At 38.8% G+C, this 26,932-nt stretch overlaps 1 protein-coding gene across 2 annotated transcripts in view; it reads left to right on the top strand.

The window, feature by feature from the left end:
- The window catches only part of znf277 (zinc finger protein 277), a 69,009-nt gene extending 42,399 nt beyond the window's left edge, over nucleotides 1-26,610 (top strand). For both annotated transcript variants that reach the window (XM_073059461.1, XM_073059463.1), the window contains exons 6-12: nucleotides 1,992-2,102; nucleotides 5,883-6,015; nucleotides 8,445-8,512; nucleotides 11,365-11,461; nucleotides 14,118-14,160; nucleotides 19,936-20,110; nucleotides 22,182-26,610. In XM_073059461.1, coding sequence (XP_072915562.1) covers nucleotides 1,992-2,102; nucleotides 5,883-6,015; nucleotides 8,445-8,512; nucleotides 11,365-11,461; nucleotides 14,118-14,160; nucleotides 19,936-20,110; nucleotides 22,182-22,386 — 832 coding nt within the window. In that variant the 3' untranslated portion in view covers nucleotides 22,387-26,610. The remainder of the gene's footprint in view (nucleotides 1-1,991; nucleotides 2,103-5,882; nucleotides 6,016-8,444; nucleotides 8,513-11,364; nucleotides 11,462-14,117; nucleotides 14,161-19,935; nucleotides 20,111-22,181) is intronic.
- Nucleotides 26,611-26,932: the final 322 nt, after the last annotated feature.

A 26,932-nucleotide genomic window follows, 5' to 3' on the forward strand; every position in this document is an offset into this window, starting at 1 on the left:
AATAATGACTCCTGCAGAACACCACTCGTCACCGGCAACCTCACTCATTGCCTCCTGCCAGTCAGATTAACAGGAGCTGCAGACTGTTCTAATTAACAATCTGCAGCTCCTAACTGAAAAGATCAAGGAACTGGAGCTTGAGCAGGAAGCTTTCAAGGTCATCCAGGACATTGAAAACCTCATTGATGAGACTTTTACTGAAGTGGAAATACCTAGGGTGCAGGCTTCAGATAGCTGATGGATGACCATCAAGAGAAGCAAGGGAAATAAGCAATCAATGCAGGATTCCTCTGTGACCATTGCCCTCAGCAACAAGTCACCCCTTTGGATATTGCTGAGGGGGTGGGGGGCTGACCTATCGGAGCACATCAGCAACAGCCAGATGAGTGGCACTGTGGCCAGCTCCATTGTTCAGCAGGAAACATTAAAGTCAGGCAGAGTGATAGTGATAGGAGAGTTAAAGAGACAGACAAGGGATTCAATGGCCACAACAAAGACATTAGGATGGTGTGTTCCTTCCCAGGTGCTAGAGTCCAGGATGGTTCAGAGCAACTGCAGAAGGTTCTCAAGAGGGAAGGTGAGCAGCCAGAGATTATAGTGCACATTGACACAAATGATACAGGGGGAAGAGGGCTTGTACGGTGAGTATAGGGAGTTAGGGAAGATTCTGAAGAGAATGACCTCTAGGGTAGTAATCTCTGGATTATTCCCAGTACCACCTGTTAGACAGGGCAGGAATAGGATGATTGTATAGATGAAAGAGTGGCTGAAGAAGTGGTGCAGGGGACAAGGTTTCAGCTTTCTGGATTATTGGGATCTCTCCTGGGGAAGGTTTAACCTGTACAAAAAGGATGGGTTACTCCTGAATTTAGGAGACCAATAATCTTGTGGGCAGGTTTGCTACAGCTGTTGAGGAGGGTTTAAACTAATTTGGACTGATAGAGCTGAGGATGGGGCAGTTGGTATTCAAGTGATACTGTGAGGAAGAACAGGCCAATGATTGAGCAATATTACAATCAGTGGACTAAGTTGATATGGGCAAAATCGAATAGGGGATGAATACAGGACTGAAGGTGTTATATTTGAATGCGCGCAGTATACGAAATAAGGTAGATGGTCACATAGCTCGTTTAGAGATTGGCAGATGCGACGTGGTGGCCATCACTGAGTCATGGCTGAAAGAAAATCAAGAGTTGAAAGCTTAACATCCAAGGATGCACATTGTATTGAAATGACGGCCAGGCTTGTAGGCATAGGGGGTGGGGTTGCTCTGTTGGTAGAAAATGAAATCACCTATATATCACCTTAAGAGGAGGTGATATAGGATCAGAAAATGCAGAATTCTTGTGGGTAGAGTTAAGAAACTGTAAGGGTTTAAACAAAAAACCCTCAAGAAAGTTATATACAGTCTTCTGAACAGTGGCCAGGATGTGGGATACAAATTACAATGAGAATTAGAAAAGGCATGTAATAATGGTAATGTTGTAGTAGTCATGGGGGATTTCAATATGCATGTAGATTGGGAAAATCAGGTTGGTGCTGGATCCCAAGAGGGAATTTGTAGAATGCCTATGAGATGGCATATAGGCCAGTTAGCCTGATTTGAGTGGTTGGGAAGCTGTTGGAATCCATTAATTGGGATGAGGTTTTGGAGTACTTGGGGGCACATGATACAATAAGCCAAAGTCAGCATGGTTTCAAGTGGAATTCTTGCCCAAAAATTATGTTGGAATTCTTTGAGGAAATAGGCAGGATGGACAAAGGAGAGTTAGTGGATGTAATTTACTTGGATTTTCAGAAGGCCTTTGACAAGGTGCTGCACAATAGGCTGCTTAGCGAGGTAAGATAAACAAGTGCTTACTTTTCTTTTTGATTTTCATTTCAGAAGTTACCCTGCACTCTCAGAACACAAATATAACTTTTCAATGTTAGCATGGGTTTGCATAGTAAATGTTTAAAATTCTATTATTTTATTTTAAATACACATTCAGAGCAGCTCTCTTTAATCATATGGCCAAAGATCATGCTTTCAATGTGGGTCTTCCAGACAACATCGTGTACTGCAATGAGTTTCTGGATTTGGTGCAGAAAAAAATGGATAAGTATGTATTTTTTATTAATATGATTGAATAGGCTTGTAAATCAAAGATAAATAACTATTGAGTGATGTTAGTTTGTTTCCAGTTACAATGGATGGGGCACTTAAGTCATATTGCTCCTTTTATCAACTAATGTAGTCTACCTGCTCACAAAATTTAACAGAGCAAATTGTTCTTGAGGTTAGTGGACAGTCTGCAATATGCCTGCTGTAAACAGTGTTGAATGAAAAGGACTTTTGAGCAGTTACGATTAGCCTTTTCAATCCTCACCCATGTCAGACTGATTCAGATTTAGATTCAAGTTGGAGATTTTCACCAACAAAGCAATTTAAGTAATTGTGGATATGGCAAAAAGCCATTTTCCATTTAGGAAATTTGCTGTTTCTTAAAGCAACTTTGTTTATTCAGCATCTCAGATCAGATTGGTTTTACTTATCACAACGTACATCTTGTCTTGAGTACAAAAATTGAGTTTCTTCTACTGCTTACTTCCAATGTGCAATCTCTGTTTTGGAATCCTGAGCTTTGTTGAAATTATTCCACACTTAGTCGGCCAAGTGAACTTTGCTGGGTGAACATAATATATAACCAGATACCCCTAAATTACCATTGTGCCCAAGTAGCTGGATTTTCCAGCATATTACCTGACAAATTCAGCATTGATATGACTTGCAAGACATTACAATTAATTTCTTTCCTTGACTGTGGTAGGCACAAAAATATTTCTTATAGATGGAGGCGAATGTTGTCCCCTTGTTCAAAAAAGGTAGTAGGGATAGTCAGCGTAATTATAGACCAGTGCGCCTTACGTCTGTGGTGGGAAAGCTGTTGGAAAAGATTCTTAGAGATAGGATCTATGGGCATTTAGAGAATCTTTTTCTGATTAGGGACAGTCAGCATGGCTTTATGAAGGGCAGATTGTGTCCGACAAGCCTGATAGAGTTCTTTGAGGAGGTGACCAGGCATATAGATGAGGGTAGTGTAGTGGATGTGATCTACATGGATTTTAGTAAGGCATTTGACAAGTTTCCACACAGTAGGCTTATTCAGAAAGTCAGAAGGCATGGGATCCAGGGAAGTTTGGCCAGGTGGATTCAGAATTGGCTTGCCTGCAGAAGCCAGAGGGTCATGGTGGAGGGAGTACATTCAGTTTGGAAGGTTGTGACTAGTGGTGTCCCACAAGGATCTGTTTTGGGACCTCTACTTTTCGTGATTTTTATTAACAACCTGGATGTGGGGGTAGAAGGGTGGGTTGGCAAGACAGCAGACGACACAAAGGTTGGTGGTGTTGTAGGTAGTGTAAAGGATTGTTGAAAATTACAGAGAGACATTGATAGGATGCAGAAGGGGGCTGAGAAGTGGCAGATGGAGTTCAACCCAGAGAAGTGTGAGGTGGTACACTTTGGAAGGACAAACTCCAAGGCAGAGTACAAAGTAAATGGTAGGATACTTGGTAGTGTGGAGGAGCAGAGGAATCTGGGGGTACATGTCCACAGATCCCTGAAAGTTGCCTCACAGGTAGATAGGGTAGTTAAGAAAGCTTATGGGGTGTTAGCTTTCATAAGTCGAGGGATAGAGTTTACTCAGTTTTTTACTCAGAGAGTGGTTGGTGCGTGGAATGCACTGCCTGAGTCAGTGGTGGAGGCAGATATACTAGTGAAGTTTAAGAGACTACTAGACAGGTATATGGAGGAATTTAAGGTGGGGGGGGGGTTATATGGGAGGCAGGGTTTTAGGGTCGGCACAACATTGTGGGCCAAAGGGCCTGTAATGTGCTGTACTATTCTATGTTCTATTCCAGCACCTAATCAAAAGTCATTGCTTTTACTTGTTTTAGAGCTTGCAACGGAATTGAAACAAGCTTAAGTTAAATCCATAGCAAAGCTTACCAGCATCAGTTGCCAAATCAGGAAAATGATTGCACTCATATTTTAGAAGTATTCACAAACTTCAAAACATCATCTTTGAGTTAGAATAGTTTCTGTTTCACCACGTCCAGAAAGGATTTCTGCAGTCAGCCTTTCAGCAGGTTTTGGAAAAGAATTCTTCATCCCACCCTTCCCACAGGTTACACAGTGGGTATAAATAGATGTAGCACAGCAACAGCTGAAATAGTAAATGACAGTTACAATATAAAGCTACATTACAAAAAAAAATTCAAGGCAGAGTTACCTTTCCAGGTGTCTGTTGGGAAAACACAACTCCCTAAGATGGACACAAAATTCTGGTGGAACACTGCAGGCCAGGCAGCATCTATAGGGAGAAGCGCTGTCGACGTCTCGGCCCGAAACGTCGACAGCGCTTCTCCCTATAGATGCTGCCTGGCCTGCTGTGTTCCACCAGCATTTTGTGTGTGTTGTTGTTTGAATTTCCAGCATCTGCAGATTTCCTCGTGTTTGCTCCCTAAGATGGTCTTACCCAGTAGCTTATGTAAATGGAAGTAGATATTCAAACAGACCTCCACTTTTTGGTAATGCAAAGAAAAAACTTAATAAAACATTAGAATTCATATAGTTAAAAGATTACAATATATAACATTTTACAACCAGGATTTATTTTAATCTTCGCTATTTGCCTGGTCCCTCTCTCTTCTGCTGTTAAACCTCCCTGGTGCTATGCATGTCTGCTGTTGTCGGGGAGAATGCTGTTGAGTTGTTTTTCCTGTTCGGTATCTTAGGACAGAGAATATAACAGTTTCTAGAAATCAGACGGAAAAGGTGAATGCTGGGAATACCCAGAAGGTCAGACCAATGTGTTCTTTTGCTATTTATTTTTGTCACCAACTTCCTTAATTTGTTAACAAGTTAGCCCTCAAGGCATTGTGACATTTGGACAAACTTAGTCTCTTGACCAAAGATATTCCATTCCTTCTCTGCATTCCCGTCTCTCTGCAACATTAGTTTACCACTTATTAATTCTTTGTACATCCTTGCATCTCCATTTAAAAACTCTTCAACCATTTGGATTATTTTTGGCTTGCTGAGTGAAACTGCAACCTTGAATAAATATTGCAGTCAGAGGGAGGGTAGTTTGTCGTTCACCGCTTTGTTCTTCCTACGTGGCATCCTGTCCTGGACATCTTTTTTAAAAATTGGAAAATGTCAGGCAATATGTTAACTCCACTGAAACTCATGTTTCATGTTTCTCATTGCCATGTTTACAGTAGTAAATGAATACTGCTGAAGGGTTGATGAAAGCCTGAAATTGTCTCTGTTGTTTTCCATGTGTTCAAGGATATAGCTTCCCAGAAATGTAAACAAAAGCGCACAGATGATGTTGTACACAAGGAGGCCAGTTGACCCATCCTACTTGTGTCAGATGTTTGAAATATGTTTCTCATGTTCTTTATCATAATCTAGAAAATTTTTCTCTTGGACAGACATGTTCAATTTTTTCCCAAATTTATTCTTGAATCTTATTTCACACTATTTGTCAAAGGTGTCTGACAGATTATCATTACTTGATCCCCTCTTATTGCCTTCAGTTTTCTAATAATTTTTTTGTGTACAGTTGAATTACTTGACACTTGTTCATGCATGAAAGTTCTATTCATGGTTTTAGTATTCAATCAACATAAATAAAAATATTGAATATTAATTTTCTTCTATCGTTTTAATCTTGACATCAGTGCAGTTGTACAGTCACAGAAATAATTACTGTACAGGACAATAAGAATTTAAATTTTTACATTTTTCAGGTAAAGTAGTGATTGATTGAACCTATTTATAGTGCATTAAGTATTTAGGAACAAATGCATTCTTGACTGATGTATTCTTTTTGCAGTTTGCAGTGTTTGTATTGTGAGAAAACATTTCGTGACAAACATACACTCAGAGATCATATGAGGAAGAAGCAGCACCGTAGAATCAATGCCAAAAATCAGGAGTACGACAGATTTTACACTATCAACTATCTGGTAAGATTTCTGTATGGCTTTGGAATGCAGCTTTGGAATGAAGAAAGGAGATTATTGAGTAGTTTAGGCAGCATCCATGGGGAGAGAAGCAGTCAACATTTTGGATTAGTAACTAGTTACATATTGCATTTTAAAAAGGAGAGATGTAGGTGTCTACGTCAGTGTTGTAGAGATTGCCAGTACTTCCTGCAGTTAGAGACAGAAGTAAAATACTATAGGTACATGGAAATAATTGTTCCCTTTACAACTTTGATCCACAATTATTCAGAGATAGTTCTTCCTTTATTCTCTCCTCCCTCCCAATTCCTGCAGCCAAAACATGCTTGCATCCAGACTTTGAACTTTGATGAAGGGCCATTGTCATGAAATAGTGACTCTGTTTCTCTTTTCATTATCTGTTGTGTTGTAAACAGCATCTTTGCTTATTACTGACTTCCAGCACCTGCAAGTTTTATTTGCAGACACAAGAGACTGCAGATGTTGGAATCTGGAGCAACAAACAATCTGCTAGAGGAACAGCAAATCCAGCAGCATCTTTGGGGGGAGGGGGTAGAAATTTCAATAATATGGGTTGAGTCCCTGCATTGGGACTTTTTTCCCCAATTAGCACACACACATATATAAGACAAATTATCAACTCTTTCTTCCAATTAGCCCAGGCATTAAACTCTTAAATGAGTTAATAGCAGAAAAATTCTAACAAATAACACATAATAATTGTGCCACACACACAAAATGCTGGATGTTTTTGAGTGTTGATCAAAGCAATTTTGTTTAGAATTGCTCCAAACATGTTAGTTATATGATAGCAATCATGGAACATTCAAATAAGGCTAGTTGATAGCACCTTTGCCTCAAAGTAGCTTGCAGCTTTAAGTTGCACACCAGACACCAGAGCATGGTTGATGCTCCACGCGTCTCACCCTAGTTACTGCTACAATCAGATATCAACCCCTAGTCCCATTGGTTTGGTCACGTGCATATTTAGATGTTGCAGGAAAATTATCCTTGCTAACTCAGCCAACATCACTAAAATACATAATTTTGTTGTTTTCAGCTTACATTTTTAAGATCATTCTGCGTGCAAATTGCCTGTCATATTTCTTGCATTACAAAAATGACTACATTTCTGATGGTAATTAATTGAACTAAAACACATTTAATTTGTATAGTTCAGTACTGGTTTGCTTCAAAGCTCCTAATTAAGATTATGTTTTACTCTATATCATTTTCCTTTTCAGATCTACATTTTGTTTTAAAAACACTTTTAAAGCTTGTAGATTACATCTATGTCACCATTTTTTAGTTCAACATGATATCCTTTGCAAACATTTCTTTAGCAAACAATCCAAGAATTTCTATATAGGTTCTGGCCCCAAGGTGTACAATGGCAGAAGAGCCTCAGACTGTAGACTTTGCCCGTAGAGATCTTCAGGGCAGCTGCAACCAAGCTTTGGCATGTCACTCAGCAAATACATTGCACTGCACTGCAAGACTAATGAGTTTCTTTTGCAGAACTAATTGTTAATTCTCTTCCTAAAACATGTTTTGTTCATTAAACTTGTGATTTTACAATGCATGACATTAGTCTGTCGTCACTCACTAACTGTGTCAAATAGACTTCTTACATATTTTTGCTCGGTTTACATTATGTCAATGTGGCGTCAGTTTTTCATTTCATCAGCAATAATAATGAAAGGTTATTATGCCTAATATTTTAAACTGCTCAGAGACAGCATTGTGAATGTAGTAAAAAGCCATTTTAAATGGTTAAACTTTGTTTGGAACTTGGCATTGCTCTAACAGTCCGAATGCATTTGTAAGTCATGTAGTAACATTATTGTAACTGTCTGAAGTATTGCAGTTTAACAATTACACTTACCAATGAAGGCTGTTGGTTTGCATTACAGCAATATAATGACAAATTGATAACAGCATACTTCAAATGGGTCCAATTATCCCTTTTTAAAGAATGAAATTGTTAGTGCTGTCAAATATTTAATTTATCCAATTATTTGAAACCTGAGGTGCTGCCACAACAGTACACCAAATTTGTTTTTCCCTAATCTTTTGCGCTATTTCACCAAGTGCAATTACATGAATTCCATTCTAAACAAAATGTAAGTTTATACTTGTAAAATCAATAGATAATTTTCCTTTAAACTTGTCTAATAAACCTCGCACCACAAAATAATTTAAGGACACTGATGTGCATTCCAATTTATTTGTATTAAGTAATCTGACAGAAGTAAAGCCTTATAAAAGATTTATAAAAGACTGGTCAACTTGCATTGCCACTCTGCACATTGGCTGAATCCTCACAAACATTCTAGGGCATCATTCTACTTCAAAAGGAATGAGCTTAACTACTACAGCTTGAATATGTTTGATTTCCCCTAGAATTGAGCAAACTTGTTGACTTATTTCAGGAGTTTGGGAAGAACTGGGAGGAAGTGCAGTCCGAAGATGACAGTGAAATCATTGAAGAGCTGGATGAGTACGTAGTGATCTGATTTCAAACTGTTTTTGTCATCACTCTAAGTAAAGTTACTGTGGTAAAATGATAGTTTGCAGTTGTTTTACAAAGCAGCAATAAAGTCTTGTAATTCATCGCCCACGGACTACAAAATTACCAGCTTGTTTTTGTTATTTTTATTTAGAGAAAGTGCATGATATCTTAAACTTTATTCAATTTTCTTTATTAAGAGTATCTTTTAACTTGATCTGAAGTTAGTAATTCATGCTCATATCCTTTCTTAAGGAGAAAGGAAGGATGTGAATCGGTTACAGATTCCTTTGGGATTTTAATTCATATCTCTGTTTCATTGGCCAGTGGCCAACTGATGATATAAGCTTATTTTCCCTCATAGTAAGGTGGAGAGGTGTCTTACAACTTACCCTGAATTGGCAGGGGATGCAGCTACATTTTAACACCTGGAGCTGCTAGAACATTGACTACGGTAGTTTAAATTAGTGGTATCCTGGTATTTTTAATTTTTCTGACATAAAATTGTTACACCTTCCACAAGTGTATCAGGGAGTAACATAACCATTATGAGCCATTGCAGTATTATAGTGATTCATAACACTGTAAATAGTACTTCACACACATGGTGTATTTACTGCGGTTTAATCAGCTTTATAAGCTGTAATGCAGAAATTCTCAGCTCCACACATGGCTGATCAATACTTTTACTGATAAAGATCTTTTATTCTTTATCCAGCAGTATTAATATACACTTTATTTAACAATATCAAGGATAATGCTGTTAGAATTTTACTCTGTGTTCAGCAGAAATATTGATAAAATTGTACATCATGCCAAAGATTTTCATTACTGGATGTCTCTTCCACAATTCCTGGCTCAGCAAGTTTAAGCTGCATTTCGATATCTTTGTACAATCAGTGTGTTCCACATGACATCGCCGATGACAGACCAAATTAAGGGGGGTTGGGTAAATAATATGTTAAGCACTATTGCTGTGATGAAATTTAGATTGAATGAATTTGAACAAAATTCCCAACGTTCTCTCATTCCTGGTAAACTTATGAAGATATGCATTGAGCTTCTCCTCTATTTGTTTTCTATTTTTTTCAAAAGGAGACAGCCTAATAGCATTCCAACCAGAATGGTAATATGTGGACTGTTCTGGAGAAGGCTAAACTGCAGTGTTTCTCTACACTGCTGTAGTCAATCACTAGACATGTACAGACAGTGAGGGGTCAGGAGGTAAACTACCTGACAGAATGCTCAACTTATATGGACCTCAGTGTTTATTTTATCCAGGGAAGCTTCTGGTTAATGTTGTTAACATTTTAAGCTTCAGCAGTGTTGACCTCCATTTCAAGCCAAAGAAGATCTCTTGCTCCAAATGTTTCTGTAACAGGGATGTCATTTCAGTTGCCTGTTACAATTCTGGATGTTATCAAGACCTTGCTGCAGTAATGAATGTTATTGATCTTTAAGCATATTGTATGGGGAGCTGACCAGAGTAGAGTTGACAGGGAATAAGCACTCCTTGGCCTTTCTGAAAGATAACTGGTCAATATAAAGAAACAGAAGGTGTTTGGGTAAAGGACACTTCCTTATGACAATCATGATAGTTATATCATAAAGATGTGAAGACTGACATCTGATAGCTTTGTGTCAGATAGGACTTAATCCACTCCAGGATCTTTTAATTGGCCTAATTTGCTGTGACTTATTCATCTTATCCTAATATTAAATCATTATAATAATGGGGAAAGTATGCAGTATCAGTTTCAAAGCCAGCATGTTCTTCAAGCTGTTCGATGTCCAAAATTCAAGACAGAAACTCCAGTGTGTATATATCCTGGAGACCAAAGCAACTTGACATGATATATACAAAATGGGCTCCCACTCAAATCTGTGCTTGGACATGTTTTATCCATTATTTATATAACTTGCTTGGACCAAAATCCAGCCAAGAAACTTGGGCTGACAATTTTGTTCTGATTGTATTTCTGTCAGTGAAGTAGCAAACCTCAAAATAGCAAAGCAGTCATTTTTGTACTGCTCTCCACTTGCCTTTCTACCCAACTGACACAGAAGCAACGGGAGAACTGCAGAATCCTTTCTTCTTCTTAAGCCCCATCACCTCTACTGGGGCATAGGCTGCCAACAAAACCTCAGCAGCGTCCACTGCCATGAGCCAGTCTTTCACTTCTAGGCAAAGATCCTTCCTCTCTCAGGGATGAGATCCCCAGAGCTTCTGTTGATGTTTCTGTAGCACTGTGTTTTTATGGTACAGGGTTGCTCGTCCCATGACCGACCCTCCTCCTTTCACAGCCAGGCTTGGGACCGTCCATGAATGGGTTGGGATCCTTTCTGCAACAGGTAAATTTCTTGCAACATCAGACCATTTATCTTGGAGTTACCAAGATTATAACTTCACCTCCAGCAAAATCTGAGCAATGCTCTTATACAGCAGAATCCAAAGCAATGTAATAAAAACCTGGCCAGCACCAACTGGGGAAGAAGTGCTGCCACTTGAAAATGTTATTGCATGTATATTGTGCACCAGTTTGCACTAGGAATTTTCTGAGATAAATTTGAATAGATCGGCACAGAGATAAATTTGAATTATCTTAGTATTATAAGACTTAGCTGTCCCTGTAGGTAGTATACCACAAAACCACAGAGTCACACTAGAAGACATGATTTGATTCTCTAAAATAATCACCATTGAAAAAACACTTCGATTTGTCCTTCTCAGATCAAAAGCAAGTGACATCACATTTCCCCATGTTAAGACTTATGTCATAGTTCTTGAGCTCCCTCAGCCTGTGTTTATTTATCCTTGTCTCATTTTTATGCTCTATTTGCAGTGATTGGTCTGATTGGCAAGGCAACCCAATGTGTGCAGTTTGTCTTTTCTGTGAAAAAGCAAAAGATTCAACTGAAAAACTACACCTTCACATGAAGGTAAAACTAAGGCAAAGAATGACATAAAATTTGTTAAGAGCATGAACCAGTCTGCCTAGCTGTCTGCAGACTGCCTTTATAAATTAGTCTGTTGTCTAACATAAAAAGAAAGCATTTCAAAAAAGAAATGGAACAAGTAATTTTTTAAAAATGAATTAAAGTAAATGAAATGAAGTTAAAGAAAACGATTGGTTGATTATTTTCAAAAATGTTCACTATTTTTCAGTATCTTATTATATTTTAGCCCACAGTGAATAATTTTATTATTTTGTTATTAAATGGCTAAAATACCATTATACGGCAGACTCATTTAAGTCAGAAATGACATTAGTTTCAAAACTGATATAATGATGATACCAGAAGTCATTCATTGATTGGGAAGAGTGAAGGAAATTACTGGTAGTTTGGATTTGTTTTAGCTTGTGTTCACTGATAACTAAGTGAGACACTGCAGTTTTTTACTGTTGTATTTGAAACCACATCACACCATCTGTCCATAAATTAGCACTAATTTGGATTTACACTCATCAAGATTCTTAGAAATTGCTAATGCATATTCATATTCAACTGTGCTCTTAAACGCGAAATAACTTCAAGAGTATGTCTCCAGGAGTAGGTGAATTCTGCCCCTTGCTCTATATTCTTGCTTGATCCTCCTTTCCCTTGCTTCCTTTAGAATTCAAAGTTTGACTGATCTGATTATTGATGTGCTCAGATTGAGTATCGCAAGTTCTCTGGGGTAGAAAATTCCAAAGATTTAATGCTAATGCTTAGAATAAAGACTTTACTGTTCCTCTGGGTCAAATTTTTCTGACCCAAATGAACAACTTCACAAACTCTATCTACAATATTTTCCCCTGCTAACTACCTGACTTTACCTTCTTCACATCCTCCTTACCCCAGCTCACGATTTCCCCCTTAGGTTAGGAGAAGTCCAGAAAATAGAGGAAATGCATTTGAGGTCTCCATCAACCACAGTAGTGGGGAAACTGTATTTGTTGATTTCAGATGTCCTGGAATAGAAAGCCATAGGCTCACTGCTCAACAATGAGAGAACTGTTCTTCACCTCTCACCTTACCGGCTTCCACTTACAGTACATCACCCTTGGTTTCTGCCACCTGCAATGGGATCCCTTCCAGCTTGCTGTAGAGGCCACTCCCTCTCTGATTCTCTAGTTTGTTCAACCCTTCCACCAACCCGCCCTGTCTTTCTGCATTTTCCTCTGCAACCGCAGGATGTACTACTGTTGTCTCTACACCCAAACAACTCTTCCAGCTGAGGCAAAGGTTCACGTACACAGCCCCCACCCTATTCTGCTGCAATTGTTGCTCTGTATGTGGCCTCTACACTGGTGAGACCAAGCTGAGACTCCTGTGCTCTGTCTGCAATGGCCGTCGTAAGCTCCCAGTGGCTTGCTATCTCAGTTCCCATTCCCACACCAATCTGCCTGTCCTTAGCCTTTTCCATTGCCAGAGTGTGGCTAAATGAAAACTAGCAAAACAACACCTCATATTCCTCTTGGCTGGTCTTTAATTCAAAGGTTTGAACATTGAATTTTCCAAATTCTATGTTGTCTCAACCAACTCCCCACTTGTCCCTGTAACTCAGTTTTGTTCCCCTTCCCCTTCTGGTTTCATCTGCCTATCATCCACACATTTCACCCATTCACTCGCCTACACCCTCCACCAACTACTCCCATCTGCTCATCGTCCCTCCCTTATCTGGTTCCACTTATCATTTTCCTTGCATATTAGATTTAAGCATCTGCAACTCTAACTTCCAGTCCCTTCATCTGGCTCCTTCTGCCCATCATCACCCTCCTCATCTCATTCCACCTATCGCTTTCCAGTCCCTGCTTCACCCTTCCCTCACTTCTTTATTCTTTCTGTCTCCCCTCTGTATTCAGACCTGAAATGGTGACCTTTCTCTTTTACACATTCTGCCTCACTGAGTTCCTCATTGTTGTTCTAGATTACAGCATCTGCAGCCTCTTGTGTCTCCAAAGAAATTAGAAATTGAGGCATGCATTTCTCTGGATTTACCTTTAAAATAATCTGACATATTATACTGTCCTTTAACCAGTTTTCTATTTAGGTTTGTGTGCAGCTTTCTATCCCAAGAGCCTGTAATTTGTATAAAAGCCTTTTGTATGGCACATTTGAGAATCCAAATATGCCATATCTACTGGTTCCCTCTTACCCATGCCACCAATTACTTCCAAAACTTCTCTTTGATTTGTCATGCTCTATTTTTATTTCATAAAGCTACATTGACACTGTTTAATCATAATTTTATATTTCTGGTGCTATTTTAATACTTAATAGATCCCATTGAGTCGGCTCTAAGTTTGTCTCCTAGCACCTAAATGAGAATGCTTTGATGGGTTGTTGTAAAATATGTGCTTCTGAACTGCACTGCAAATGACAATGATTACTCAGGGGTTCAGAAAATGCTGATTCGATAAAAGATTTGTAGCCACTATACAACTAATAAACTGCATCATAGATTTATTTTGTTCATATTATAGTTCCATGTTTAACGATAAATATAATTAGAATTTCACTAGTATTGTATCTGTATTTTTAATGTGAAGAATTACATTCTATCCCACTTTTGTAGTTTATAATATTTAACTTTTTCTAATCTGTTTTGTAGACAGAACATCATTTTGACCTTCTCAAATTAAAATCTGAAATGGGTAGGTATTGTTTATTTCCTCATTATATGTTTATTTACAGTATTTTCAATGATCAGTCGGGGATTGAGAATAAAAGTTGTTGAGAAGTTGTATTGCAGATGTATAAAACTTTGGTTAGGCCACATTTGGAGTATTGTGTGCAGTTCTTGTCACCAGTACTATAAAGGAAGGGTGTGGAGACCTTGAGGAGGGTGCAGAAGAAGTTTACCAGGATGTTGGAATTGAGTGTATTAGCTATAAACATGGATTGTTTTCTCTAGAGTGTCAGAAGCCAGGGGTCTAGCTGACAGAAGTATAAGGTACAATGAGAGGCTTCAATTGGGTAGATAATCAGTGTTGTTCCAAGACCTGCATGCTCCAGCTGAGTTCCAACCAAGGTTTTATAAAGTTAGAGAGCAACCTCCCTACTTCTGTAGTCAGTGTCTCCATGAATGAAGACAAATGCCAGTATCCTTTATACCTTCCATACCATATCTAACTGTGTTGTCACTTTCAAGGCTCTGTGGACGTCCCTCGACGTGGCAGATATTTTTCATATTAAAATGCCCCTGATTAAAATTGTCACTACTACTATGTTTATTTAATTCTGGTGTCTGCCTTGAAAAGAGAGTGGTTAGGTGAGAGGTGGTTTGTCTGTGTGCGACAAGGAAAGATGTTTGGCAGTGCAAGTCGGGGGATGATTAAATATCACAGCAAAATCATTACCTGCATCAGTTGTTCAACTGTGCTGAATTGAAAGGTGGAATACTTTTTGAGTTTCTTTTGAGCTTGACTGGGATGTTGTTCAAACTGAAGGTCAAGTTGAGAGCGGCCGTAGGATGGAGAACTAAAGAGGTAAGTGACCAGAAACATGGTCACAATATCACTGAACAAAAGTACATAACGAATCAACCATTCAGTTTGTACATTGTTACGTTCCCCAGTAACCAGGTGACTTATCAGCAAAGATAGATAGGTCCGCTGAAGCCTGATGCTACTCTTTTCAAACGTTTTTATTTATAAAGGGGCACAAACGTATGGTTAATACAAAACATTCAGATCATATACGTCGTCACAACTCAATCTAAAGCACAGGTATAGTAATAATCAGTCAGAAATAAGCTCTATCGTTGTCTAGGGGTAATGTAGATATATATTGTTTACTGGATATCTAAAAGTCTTTTGCGGTCACTGCAGTTCCACCAGCTGCCGTCGTTGTGGTGTCGCGTTGGTGCACTTTTGTTAGAAAGCGAGAGAGAGATGGGATTAAACAGTTACCCGACCGGTTTTCCAACCTGGAGGAGTTCGGTTTGTCGGAGCCTTGTTGGGGGAATGAACGCTCATCGGTGGCCTCCCCTGTAGCTAAGTCGTTCTTCCGTTGTGGGGTCGCCAATCCCAGGCAAGGAAAAGACGCACACAAACCCCACCACCGGCTGTCGCTATCAAAACGCTGTCACAGGATTTCTAGCGTGTCTCCTGGTGCGTCTGAAGGGTCCCCCCCAGACCCTCCTTTATACTTCCTCACGGGATCGCCGGTGTCAATCTCTCTCTCAACCAGCCCACTTTGCCCGAGGGCTTTACACATGGTCTTCATGAGACAATAGTCAAAGAGTCGCTTTATTCTGCTTCCCGGGGGAACGTGGTCTTCAGCATGTCTCCCTCTCTCTCTTGGGTCATTTGACCCCCCCCCTTGACTAGGGCTCTTGCGAATCTCACAAAGGAGGGGGCTGGGGTCATAACAACATGCAGAGCAAGTGTTTGATCCACATACAAAGAGACAATTTTGAATGAGGTTGGAGGCGATATCAGATGCATGGCAACTCTAGCAGGGTCTGCAAGACATTACTTCCTACAAAGCTTTACAAAGGAATGGAGAGTTATGGGCTGAGTGCAGGTTGGTGGGTCTAGGTGAGAGTAAGCGTTCAGCACGGACTAGAAGGGCCGAGATGGCCTGTTTCCGTGCTGTAATTGTTATATGGTTATAAAGCAGAACTCAATAGTATGAATGGCAGCGATGCTTCACTACCAGATGAACTCAACACCTTCTATACATACTTTGAAAGGGAGAACGTAACTACAGCTGTGAAGATCCTTGCTGCACCTGATGACCCTGTGATCGCTGTCTCAGAGGCCGATGTTAGGCTGTCTTTAAAGAGAATGAACCCTTGCAAGGCAGAGGGTCTGGATGGAGTACCTGGTTAAGGTACTGAAAACCTGTGCTAACCAACTAGCGGGAGTATTCAAGGTCATTTTCAACCTCTCACTGCTACAGGCGGAAGTTCCCACTTGCTTCAAAAAGGCAACAATTATTCCAGTGCCTAAGAAGAATAATGTGGACTGCCTTAATGGCTATCACCTGGTAGCACTCACATCAACAGTGATGAAATGCTTTGAGAGATTGGTTATGACTAGACTGAATTCCTGCCTCAGCAAGGACCTGGACCCATTGCAATCTCAATAGCTCTCCACACGGCTTTAAGCCACCTAGACAACACAAACACCTACATCAGGATGCTGTTCATCAACTATAGCTCAGCATTTAATACCATCATACCGACAATCCTGATTGAGAAGTTGCAGAACCTGGGCCGCTGTACCTCCCTTTGCAATAGGATCCTTGCCTCACTAACTGGAAGACCACAGTCTGTGCAGAATGGTGATAATATATCCTCGTCGCCGACAATCAACACTGGCGCATCTCAGGGGTGTGTGCTTAGCCCGCTGCTCTACTGTCTATATACACATGACTGTGTGGCTAGACATAACTCAAATACCATCTATAAATTTGCTGACAATACAACCATTGTTGGTCGAATCTCAGGTGGTGACGGGTGGGCATACAGGAGTGGTGCCGCAGCAACAACCTGGCACTCAACGTCAGTAAGACGGAAGAGCTGATTGTGGACTTCAGGAAGGGTAAGATGAAGGAACACATAAAAATCCTCAAAGTGGGATCAGAAGTGGAGAGAGTGAGCAGCTTCAAGTTCCTTGGTGTCAAGATCTCTGAGGATCTAACCTGGTCCAAACATATCGATGTAGTTATAAAGAAGGCAAAACAACGACTATATTAGGCGTTAGAGGAGATTTAGCACGTCAACAAATACACTCAAAAACTTCTACAGTTGTACCGTGGAGAGCATTCTAACAGGCTGCATCACTGTCTGGTGTGGAGGGGCTACTGCACAGGACAGAAAGAAGCTGCAGAAGGTTGTAAATCAGCTCCATCTTGGGCACTAGCCGACAAAGTACCCTTGTCATCTTTAGGGAGCAGTGTCTCAGAAAGGCAGTGTCCATTATTAAGGACCTCCACCACCCAGGACATGCCCTTTTCTCACTGTTACCATCAGGTAGGAGATACAGAAGCCTGAAGGCACACACTCAGCGATTCAGGAACAGCTTCTTCCCCTCTGCCAACTGATCCCTAAATGGACATTGAAGCTTTGGATACTATCTCACTTTTTTAATATATATATATAGCATCTCTGTTTTTGCACATTTAAAAAAATCTATTCATATATGTAATTGATTTACTTGTTTATTTATTATTATGTTTTATTTATTTTTTTCTCTCTCTCTCTGCTACATTATGTATTGCATTGAATTGCTGCTGCTAAGTTAACAAATTTCACATCACATGCCGGTGATAATAAACCTGATTCTGATTCTGATTGCTTGGGGCCCTGGAATGAGATAACCAAGGACAGACTAAACATCAGAAGATGCTATAGGAAAAGGAGCAAATGTTGGGGCTGATGTTCGGGTTAGATCAGAATGTTGCAGAGGGAGTTGATCATATAGAATGACGTGGGGGGAGGGGGGAAGGAAGACCTGGCATCGCACAAGAGATGGTAAAGTCTTTGGTATGTCCTTTGAATCTGAAGTCTAATGAGGTGAGAGGTATGGACAGGGATGTTTATTGTAGTTTTGGGAGGAAGGCAGAGGTAGAAATAGGTGAAATAGTGGTGAAGAAAGAAGAATAGAGTCATAGAAAAGGACAGCCCAGAAACAGGCCCTTTGGCCCATCTAGTTCATGCCAGAACGTGTGGTTAAGTTGGCATTGTCAGAATGGATATAATGGAGAAACCTGGGAGAACGGAATGGAATCCTCTCTAAAGGCTGAATGGGAGGAGGTGTAATTAAGGGATCATTGACTGTTTGAATATTGGTCAATAGTTTATTCCTACAAGTGGAGAACAGCTGAGGAAGTGAAAATGTGAAGATGAGGGAATTAGAAATGTGAAATAAAGTCAATCTAATCCTCAAGTTTTATGACCAACCTTTCTCAAATAGACCAACAAACTCCACTGTCTCAAATCAATGCAGTCCCACTGATTTTTAAGTCCATTAGGGTCAGTCAAGCAACCACTTCACAAGATCATGAGACAAAGGAGCAGAAGTGGGCCATTCGGCCCACTCCACCATGAGCTAAACTATTCTCCCATCTAGTTCCAATTTCCGGCTTTTTTCCCATATCCCTTGATACCCTGACTAATTAGATACCTTCAATCTCCTCCTCAAAAACCCTCAATGATTGAGCCTCCACAGCTGTATGTGGCAATGAATTCCATAAATCCACGACCCTCTGGCTAAAAGAAATTCTCCTCATTTCTGTCCTAAATGGGTACCCTCTAATTCTAAGACTGTGACCTCTTGTCCTGGACTCACCCACCAAGGGAAACAGCCTTTCCACATCTACTCTGTCCAACCCTTTCAACATTCAAAATGTTTCTATGAGATCCTCTCTCATTCTTCTATACTCTAATGAATACAATCCAAGAGCTGACGAACGCTACTCATATGTTAGTCCCTGCGTTCCAGGAATCATCCTCGTGAATCTTCTCTGAACTCTCTCTAAAAAAGACTCTGAACTTCACAACCTCGGCAGCTTAGTACCAAGGAAGCATCAACTCCATTATCTCTTCTGTGTGCCTCCTAATCTGTAACAAAGTTAGAGCCTACAGCTGTTCTAGAGCATTTTCTCACGAAGCCTTTACAGAGAACAAAAAGAAATTATTCTTTGCTGCTTTTTAAGTTCTTCAAAGGGATTTTGGCAGTATTCATTGCAGAAGAGGTCTAATCAACCTTTGTGAACCTTACTCCTTGTGATTTTTCACAAGGAACGTATATCAAGAAGTAGAAGGCATACTTCTTCAAACCTTGATTTCAATCCTATAGATTTATCTAATGTAATTTTATCAACTACAGTTGCATTCAGGGTACAACAGTATAATTGGAAGTACTGTATATCAAAAATTCATTGCAGGATCCCTTGGGAACTCCTTAGTTATTAAAGGATTTGGTAAGATTGCCTATGAAGCTTGTGTGGGCTAATGACCAGTGAATTACATGAGGGATTTTAACTGAATGCATGTCCAGAAACCAGTAAGACAATCTTTGGATGTGACAAGAGAATTCTAAATTAACTACTTTGTCAGGTTGCTCTTTTCTTAAAACTGGCTAGAGCATTACTGGATGAGGAGAAAACAATGTAGCATTCCTCTTCCAGAACTTTGTGATGCTTGTTAAAGTTGCAACTTGATTGAAGTTTTTATTTCCCAACAGTTGATGAATCCCAAGCATTTACACTGAATTTTGTATTTATATTGAAATAAACCTTTATCCTTGGGGACCTTAGCAAAAGTTTTGAGCTGGTGGAAAATGCTGCACTCTGCAGATAAAATGTAATCACAAAAAATTGAGGACAGCTCTTGTTATTTTTTTAATAACTGGTGTTCAAACCATGTCAATTTTATGCGGAATATGTGAGAACAATAAGTTTATTTCCACTTTTTGTAGGATTAAACTTCTACCAGCAGGTCAAATTAGTAAACTTTATAAGAAGAGAAATTCACCAACATCGATGCAACAGGTGTGGAGAAGCATTCAACTCAAAAACAGAAGTTGTAAATCATATGACGGAAACAGACCATATTATGTCACTGCTTGACAGATCTGCCTGGGATCAGCCTCAGTAAGTATTAATTAAAACAGGTGGACTATTTCCAGTTCAGTATTACTTTAGATCTCTCCTTTGGGTTTCTAGCACACCTTCAATGCATAGCACTATTAATGATGACATTTACCATCACATTTAATGTAGCACCACAGCTGGAAAAATTGTTTCAAGCACTCAAGCCTGGTGCAAAACTCATGGTTCATTGGATAGCAGTGATTCCTGGCTTCCTGTATGTTCTTGAGATAGCGGTCAGCTCCAAGTATTGGAACAATGCTATTAAAACTGCCTCTACAAAGTCTGCCAAAATAGAAAAACATTAGTGTTCACTCCTAGGCTAGTGTCACCGAGATTGACATCCTAATTACACTCATTTGGCTACTTTGAGTAAGCCATTCCTTAATTTTGATTACTGTTTTTAATTAAGATTACAAGGGGTGATCAAAATTAGTTTTGATTTGAGTAAAACTGGCTTAAAATTCTACTTCGGAAGTCCATTTGACCCATTTTAACAGCGCTTGAATGAGCTGTACGTTTCCTTCCACACGTTTGCTCTGCTCTCATGGCCTTAAAGTTGAAAAATTATTCCGGTAGTTTAGAGATTTAAAGATTTTTGGAATAAAATGAGTGTGATAATTCTCCTGTTTTAATTTCCCTTCGAAAGTTGCTGTTGATTGTGCTTCCAACCTTTTAGGCATGTATTTCAAGGACATAAATTGCTCTGAGAGGGGGAAAAATATTGCCTCTGGAACTTTTCCCAATTATGTTATTTGGCTTTGTTTATTTGGCTTCCTTTTTATGGAAATATTTTCCTTGTCTCTTCTTTATAAAAACTTCCTAATTTGGAAACTTATATTGAATCTACACTATCCACCTTAGCAATAAATCAGTCAAAGCATTTAATGTTTTCCAGTAGGGTAGCTGAAATAAAATGAGAGAACTATTTTATAGCAAAAATGCTTGTAAAATTACTGTAAAATTATCCAGAGCAACTAACAATAAACTGAAAACCAGGTTGAAAGAAAAGGTTTTGAATGTATTTGAGATAAAGGATTAAGGTAAAGATTTCTATCCTAAGGTTAGCTTTATTTGTCACAGGTACATTTAAAATCAGTGAAATGCGTTGTACATCTCAATGAACAGCACAGTCCAATGATATGCTGGGGCAGTCTGCAAGTGTCACCGTGCTCCAGCATCACAACTTACTAATGCTAACCCTTACATCTTTGTAATGTGGGTGCATCCGGGTTAAATCCATGAGGTCACAGGGAAGACATACGAACTCCTTACAGACAGCGACGGAATTGAACCTAGGTTGCTGCCACTGTAAAACATTATGCTGCTATGCTACTGTCCAATCACTAGAATATGTAAAAATCTTAAATTTACCAGCAGTGAATTAAAATTGAAGATCTGTAACCTTTGCAAAAGTATCTGAGACTGCAGTAAGAGCTAATGAGCATTAAGTATTATTTAGAAGATTTAGCTTTAGAATAGAATTGACATGATGCAGAAGAGTCAGATTGTATCTGTCTTTGCTGGAGTTCTTCCAGGACATTATATATCTGTGATTAAAATTTTCATAAAAGTAATGGTGCAGCATTTAGCACTTTTTTGCATAACAGTAATTTCATTTGGAGACATTCACTGCAAAATTGATCTTCTTCTTAAGTCAGGCTCATTTGACAATAAGTTAAACCTGTTGCAGTAGGTGCCAAGGAGCACCATTCTTGTACAGCGCTGAAGTTGACAAAGTGCTCCAGCAACTTGGTGATTTCAGAAAAAAATGTGCATAATAATTCTGTTCCATTTCTGTTATCAACTTTCTCTGCATGTTTAAAAACAAAATTATGTTGACTTCAAGGCTGTATGTTAGATTAAATTGACCAGACATCTAAAACTTCTCTCTGGTTTTCTGTGATGTGTCATTGAAGTGGTAATACACTTGGCCTCCTAGGCCTTTATTTGCATTATTTCCCTCTGCACAGTGCATGTGGCCTCAAAAGTATAGATAAAATGAATTTACATATGCTTAGGGCTATTATTATAAAATTGTTAAGATTAAATTATTTATTATTTCTATCTTCAGGTATTATTTTCCTACATATGAAAATGATGCTTTGCTTTGCTCTTTATCTGACTGTGAGAATGAAACTACGGCTGACAACCAAACAATAGACATTCCTGTTGTTGCAGAAGACATTTCGGATTTGCAAGCACTAAAGCAAAGCAGTATTCTAAGTCAACTGCGGCAGCAGGAGCCAGTAATCACCCTCCCTCATCCAGCAAATTAAAAAGTCACTATTTTTATGAATGATACCAATGGTAGATGCATAGCTATCCCTCTCAAGTTTTTACACAAGTTTGTCTACGTGTACTATGAGAAGATGGAATGCAAGAAACAATAAACATATTTTTAAAAATATATGTATAATGGGAAGAATTCAGTCATGTGAAGAGCCCCAATAGGAGCAACAGCAGTGTTCAAACCATTTGGTTAATAATAATATTGTTCTGGTTATTTAATGTGTTGGAGAATTAAAGATTTTAAAACTATATTATCCAGATTAAAACATCACAAAAGACTATAAACTGAAAATCACAAATTTTTTATTTACAAATTACAATCACCACTGCTTTAGGAGTTCATCAAAAAACGAACTTTAAAATATCAATGGTTCCTCAAAGTGCAGTTCTTGAAACTTGAAAGAAAAATCTCATTAACGTTGCTATTCCCACAAATCACATAAGCCATTATCTGGGATCTAATTCCCCCCTTTATATAAGAAGAATAAAACCTGTTCCCAATAATTGTGCAAACTCAGCCATGTTCCTTGATGTGGTAGGCCCAGGTATCAAACTCCCTGCTTTTCAACGTTGAAATTTCTATCAAAGCCAGTTGGAGTTAAAAGAACTTCTAAATTGGCATCATTAAGTAAGATTCTCATATATCTGAGAATTATATATTCCACATTAACACCTGTAGAGGGAGACCAAAATCTGTCCAACTTCCTCATTATTTCTGTGGGGATCGGAACTTCAAGCTTAGGAAGTCCCAGTCCATTGTCCCTCACCATTGAACATGATATGTTAATGTATATGGGGAGGATTAAAATAATCCCACATGACCCCATGTAACTTATCTAAAATATTTTGTGTCATATAAAATGATTCTGTTCATGCAGACAATCTTTAAAGAAAACTCAATGCCATGCTTGAAATGGTGGAAGGACTCTATTCCCTGCATTCTCATGTCAATCCTATCCTGGCCAGCCCCTGTAGTACTTTTCCCTTGCATTTTACCTAATGACAAGTTATCATACTTATCATCCTAACCACATCTACTACATATTTAAGGTAGTATCCTGTTCTTTAATATCAGTGCACCTGCATACCTTCTCTTAAAAGCTTTGTGAAAAGCATTAAATGCAACCAGTCCTTCTCTACCCTTTGCAGCTAAGCTTCCTGATGGAACATGCAATTCTAATCTCATTTAAGACCATCAAACATAAGAGCAGAATTAGGTCTGTCAGTCTAATTTGGCTGCTCCGCCATTCCATTATGGCTGATTTACTATCCCTCTCAAACCCATTTGCCTGCCTTCTTCCCGTAACCTTTGAATACCTTGACTAACCAAGAACTTATCAACCCCCATTTTAAATATAATGACTTGGCTTCAAAAGCCGTGTGTGACAATGAGTTCCACAGATTCACCACACTCTGGCTAAAGAGATTCCATTTCATTTCTGTTCAAAATGGACATCTCTCTGTTCTGAGGCTGTGCCCCCTGGTCCTACACTCGACCTCTGTAGGAAATATTCTAACCACATCTACTCCAGGCCTTTCATTATTCAATAGGATTCAATGAGATCCTCCCTCATTCTTCTAAACTCCAGTGAGAATGGGTCCAGAGGCATCAAACACACCTCATGCATTAACCCTTTCATTCCTGGAATAATTTTCATTAAACTCCTCTGGACCCTCTCTAATGCTAGCATATCTTCTCTTAGATAAGAGACTCAAAAATGCTCACACCATACTCGCAAGTGTGGTCTGATCAATGCCACATAAAGCTTCAGCATCACATCTTTGCTCTTGTATTCTAGTCCTCTGAAAATGAATGCTAACATTGCATTTGCCTTCCTTATCAACCTGCAACATAACCTTTAGGGAATTCAGCACAAGTCCCTTTGCACTTCAGATTTTTGAATTTTCTCTCTGTTTAGAAAATAGTCTACGCCTTCATTCTTTCCAGCAGAGTGTATGACCATACACTTCCCTTCATTATATTCCATCTACCACTTCTTTGCCCATTCTACCAATTTTCTAAGTCCTCCTGCAGCCTCCCTGTTTCCTCAACACTACCTGCCCTTCCACCTCCCATTGCATTGTCTGCAAACTTGGCTACAAAACCATCAAATCTGTCATCTAAATCATTAGCATATCATGTGAAAAGCGGTTGGAATTCACCTCTTTTCCAATTTAAGATCAGAACTAACAGAAGGATAGGACTTAAAACAGATTGTCCAAAACTTGATTCTAAAATGTGGGAATGTAAAAGAGACTCATTAAGACTAGAATCTAAAACTGGAAATTTTCAAATTTAAATTACTGCTTCTTTGAGCTGTTTACTTCATACTAGAACATATTCCTAAAGTAACAAAAAATGTGCTAGACAAATTTTGCAGCTTCAGTAGTAGTAGTAGATCAGGTGCCTTGCCGTTCGGCATGGGCGATCATGTCTCTCCATCCATCACGGTCCCTGACCCTCCGAATTGTAGTTGCTGCCTCCCCTGTTTCTAACCATGATGTTAATCCATCTACCATTCTCATTCTCTGTCTTCTTCTGCTTCTTTTTCCTTCCAGCTTTCCAGTTGCAACTAAATGTTCTAATGTCTCTCTTTGCATGATGTGTCCAAAGAATTTTGATTGCTGTTTTCTGATTTTTGTTCTCTGTAGAACTTCTTCATTGGTTATCCTGTCCGTATATGATATGCATAGCATTCTTCTGAAGAACCACGTCTCTGTTGCATTGATTCTTTTTTCCATTGTATTTGTGATGGTCCATGACTCGCAGCCATACATCAATATAGGAAGAATGTAGAAGCTGTGAGTTCTAAGGCAGATGTCAATTGCTACTTTCTTGTTTGTTAGGATGTTTCTCATTTCTGTAAATGCTGTTCTTGCCATTGCTATTCTTGCTTTTATGTTGTTTCATATTTGCCATCAGATGTTACCCCTGATCCAAGGTCCTTGAAGTTGTGAACTTGTTTCAGGATTTCATTTTCCAATACGATCCTACAGTTTGGGATATTAGGTTTCTTTGATATTACCATTACTTCAGTTTTCTTTTTGTTTAAGGTTAGGCCAAGTCTTTCGCTCTCTGTGTTGATGGTAGATCCTAGTTTCTGTAAATTTACTTCACTGTTTGCTATCAGTACTATATCATCCGCATAGCGGAGGTTGTTGATATTGTGTCCTCCTATACTTATTCCAGGTAGGTTTTGTATGGTTCTCATGATGTTTTCACTGTACAGGGAAAGCAGGTCTGGTGATAGAACACTACCCTGTCTGACTCCTCGCTTTATTGGCTGATACTCACCAATCTCATTGTCTATCCGTATGGCTGCACTTTGTTGCCAGTAGAGGTTCCTGATTATTCTTAGATTTTTTCATCGATATTAATATCTTTAAGCATTTTCATGATGACCTGGTGTTTCACTGTGTCAAAGGCTTTTGTGTAGTCAATGAAACAGAAGTATTGGTTGAGCAGTAATTGTTTGGAAAAAAAGGAAATGTCAATGTTTTGGGTCAAAACCTTGTTTCTATGACTATAAACTGTTCAAACTATAAATTCATCTTATAAACTTTGACTATAATACATAAACATTAATTATAGACTTTAAACAGCTGCTTGAATTAACTAGAGTTACATTAAACAATAGAATGCTACCTTAATTTTTATAGTTTTTTAAATGAGGTTAATTCAGCCTCTAATCTCATTTTGAAATTATTGCTTAGCACACCTGTATAAATTCTCATCTGCTGGGTTTATACTTGACACATTCACAAGAAAACAGGAGTAAAAATGCAGTGTAGCGTTTTACAGGAGTGTTCTGAAATAGCAGTGAGGAAGTTAACATCATTGGAGCTTTTCTTCCTGAAAGGTCAATCAGTACTGCTTTTTAAGATGGATATCTATTATATTGTAATAAAAATATTATTGTCATTTTTATTGCAGTTGGAAAAGTACTCAAATTGTGTTGTGACACCCTGAGTTCTACTGTGGCATTCTGTAATGGAAACCAGAAATAATTAATGGGAATATTATCCCAGAGTGTGAATTGACCACAAAGATTTGGTAAAAGTAAATATTTTAAGCCCTATAATGTTATATTTTATATATTTGTCTCCTAGTCTGAGATAATTTTTTAAGTGGTGCTTTTGTCATTATTGAAGTGTTCTTACTACAGTTCCAAAAATGTGGTATTAAAAAAGATAATGAATTCTCTACTTTACCATTTGTTGATCCCAGCTTTTTATTTTTTTAAAAATTGCCATTTAAAATCTTGTCTTCCACATTTAACAAATCGGACCTGATAGTGTGCTTGCCTGAAAGGTTACATCACAGTTAATACATAAAGTTAGCAGTGATTTTTAAATTTATTTTGAATTAAAAAAAACTTGGAGGAAAAACAAGCCTTGTGTCTGTCGTGATTTCAGTGTTTTGCATTGCTGTGCATAGTTGTGATCTCTATTTAAAGAAGCATATACTAGCATTGGAAGCAGGCTAAAAAGTTTCATCAGGTAAGTCTGTGATGAGATGTGTGTTCAAAATCA

Source organism: Hemitrygon akajei, chromosome 10 (assembly GCF_048418815.1).
Source record: "Hemitrygon akajei chromosome 10, sHemAka1.3, whole genome shotgun sequence".
NCBI classification, from domain to species: Eukaryota; Metazoa; Chordata; class Chondrichthyes; order Myliobatiformes; family Dasyatidae; genus Hemitrygon; species Hemitrygon akajei.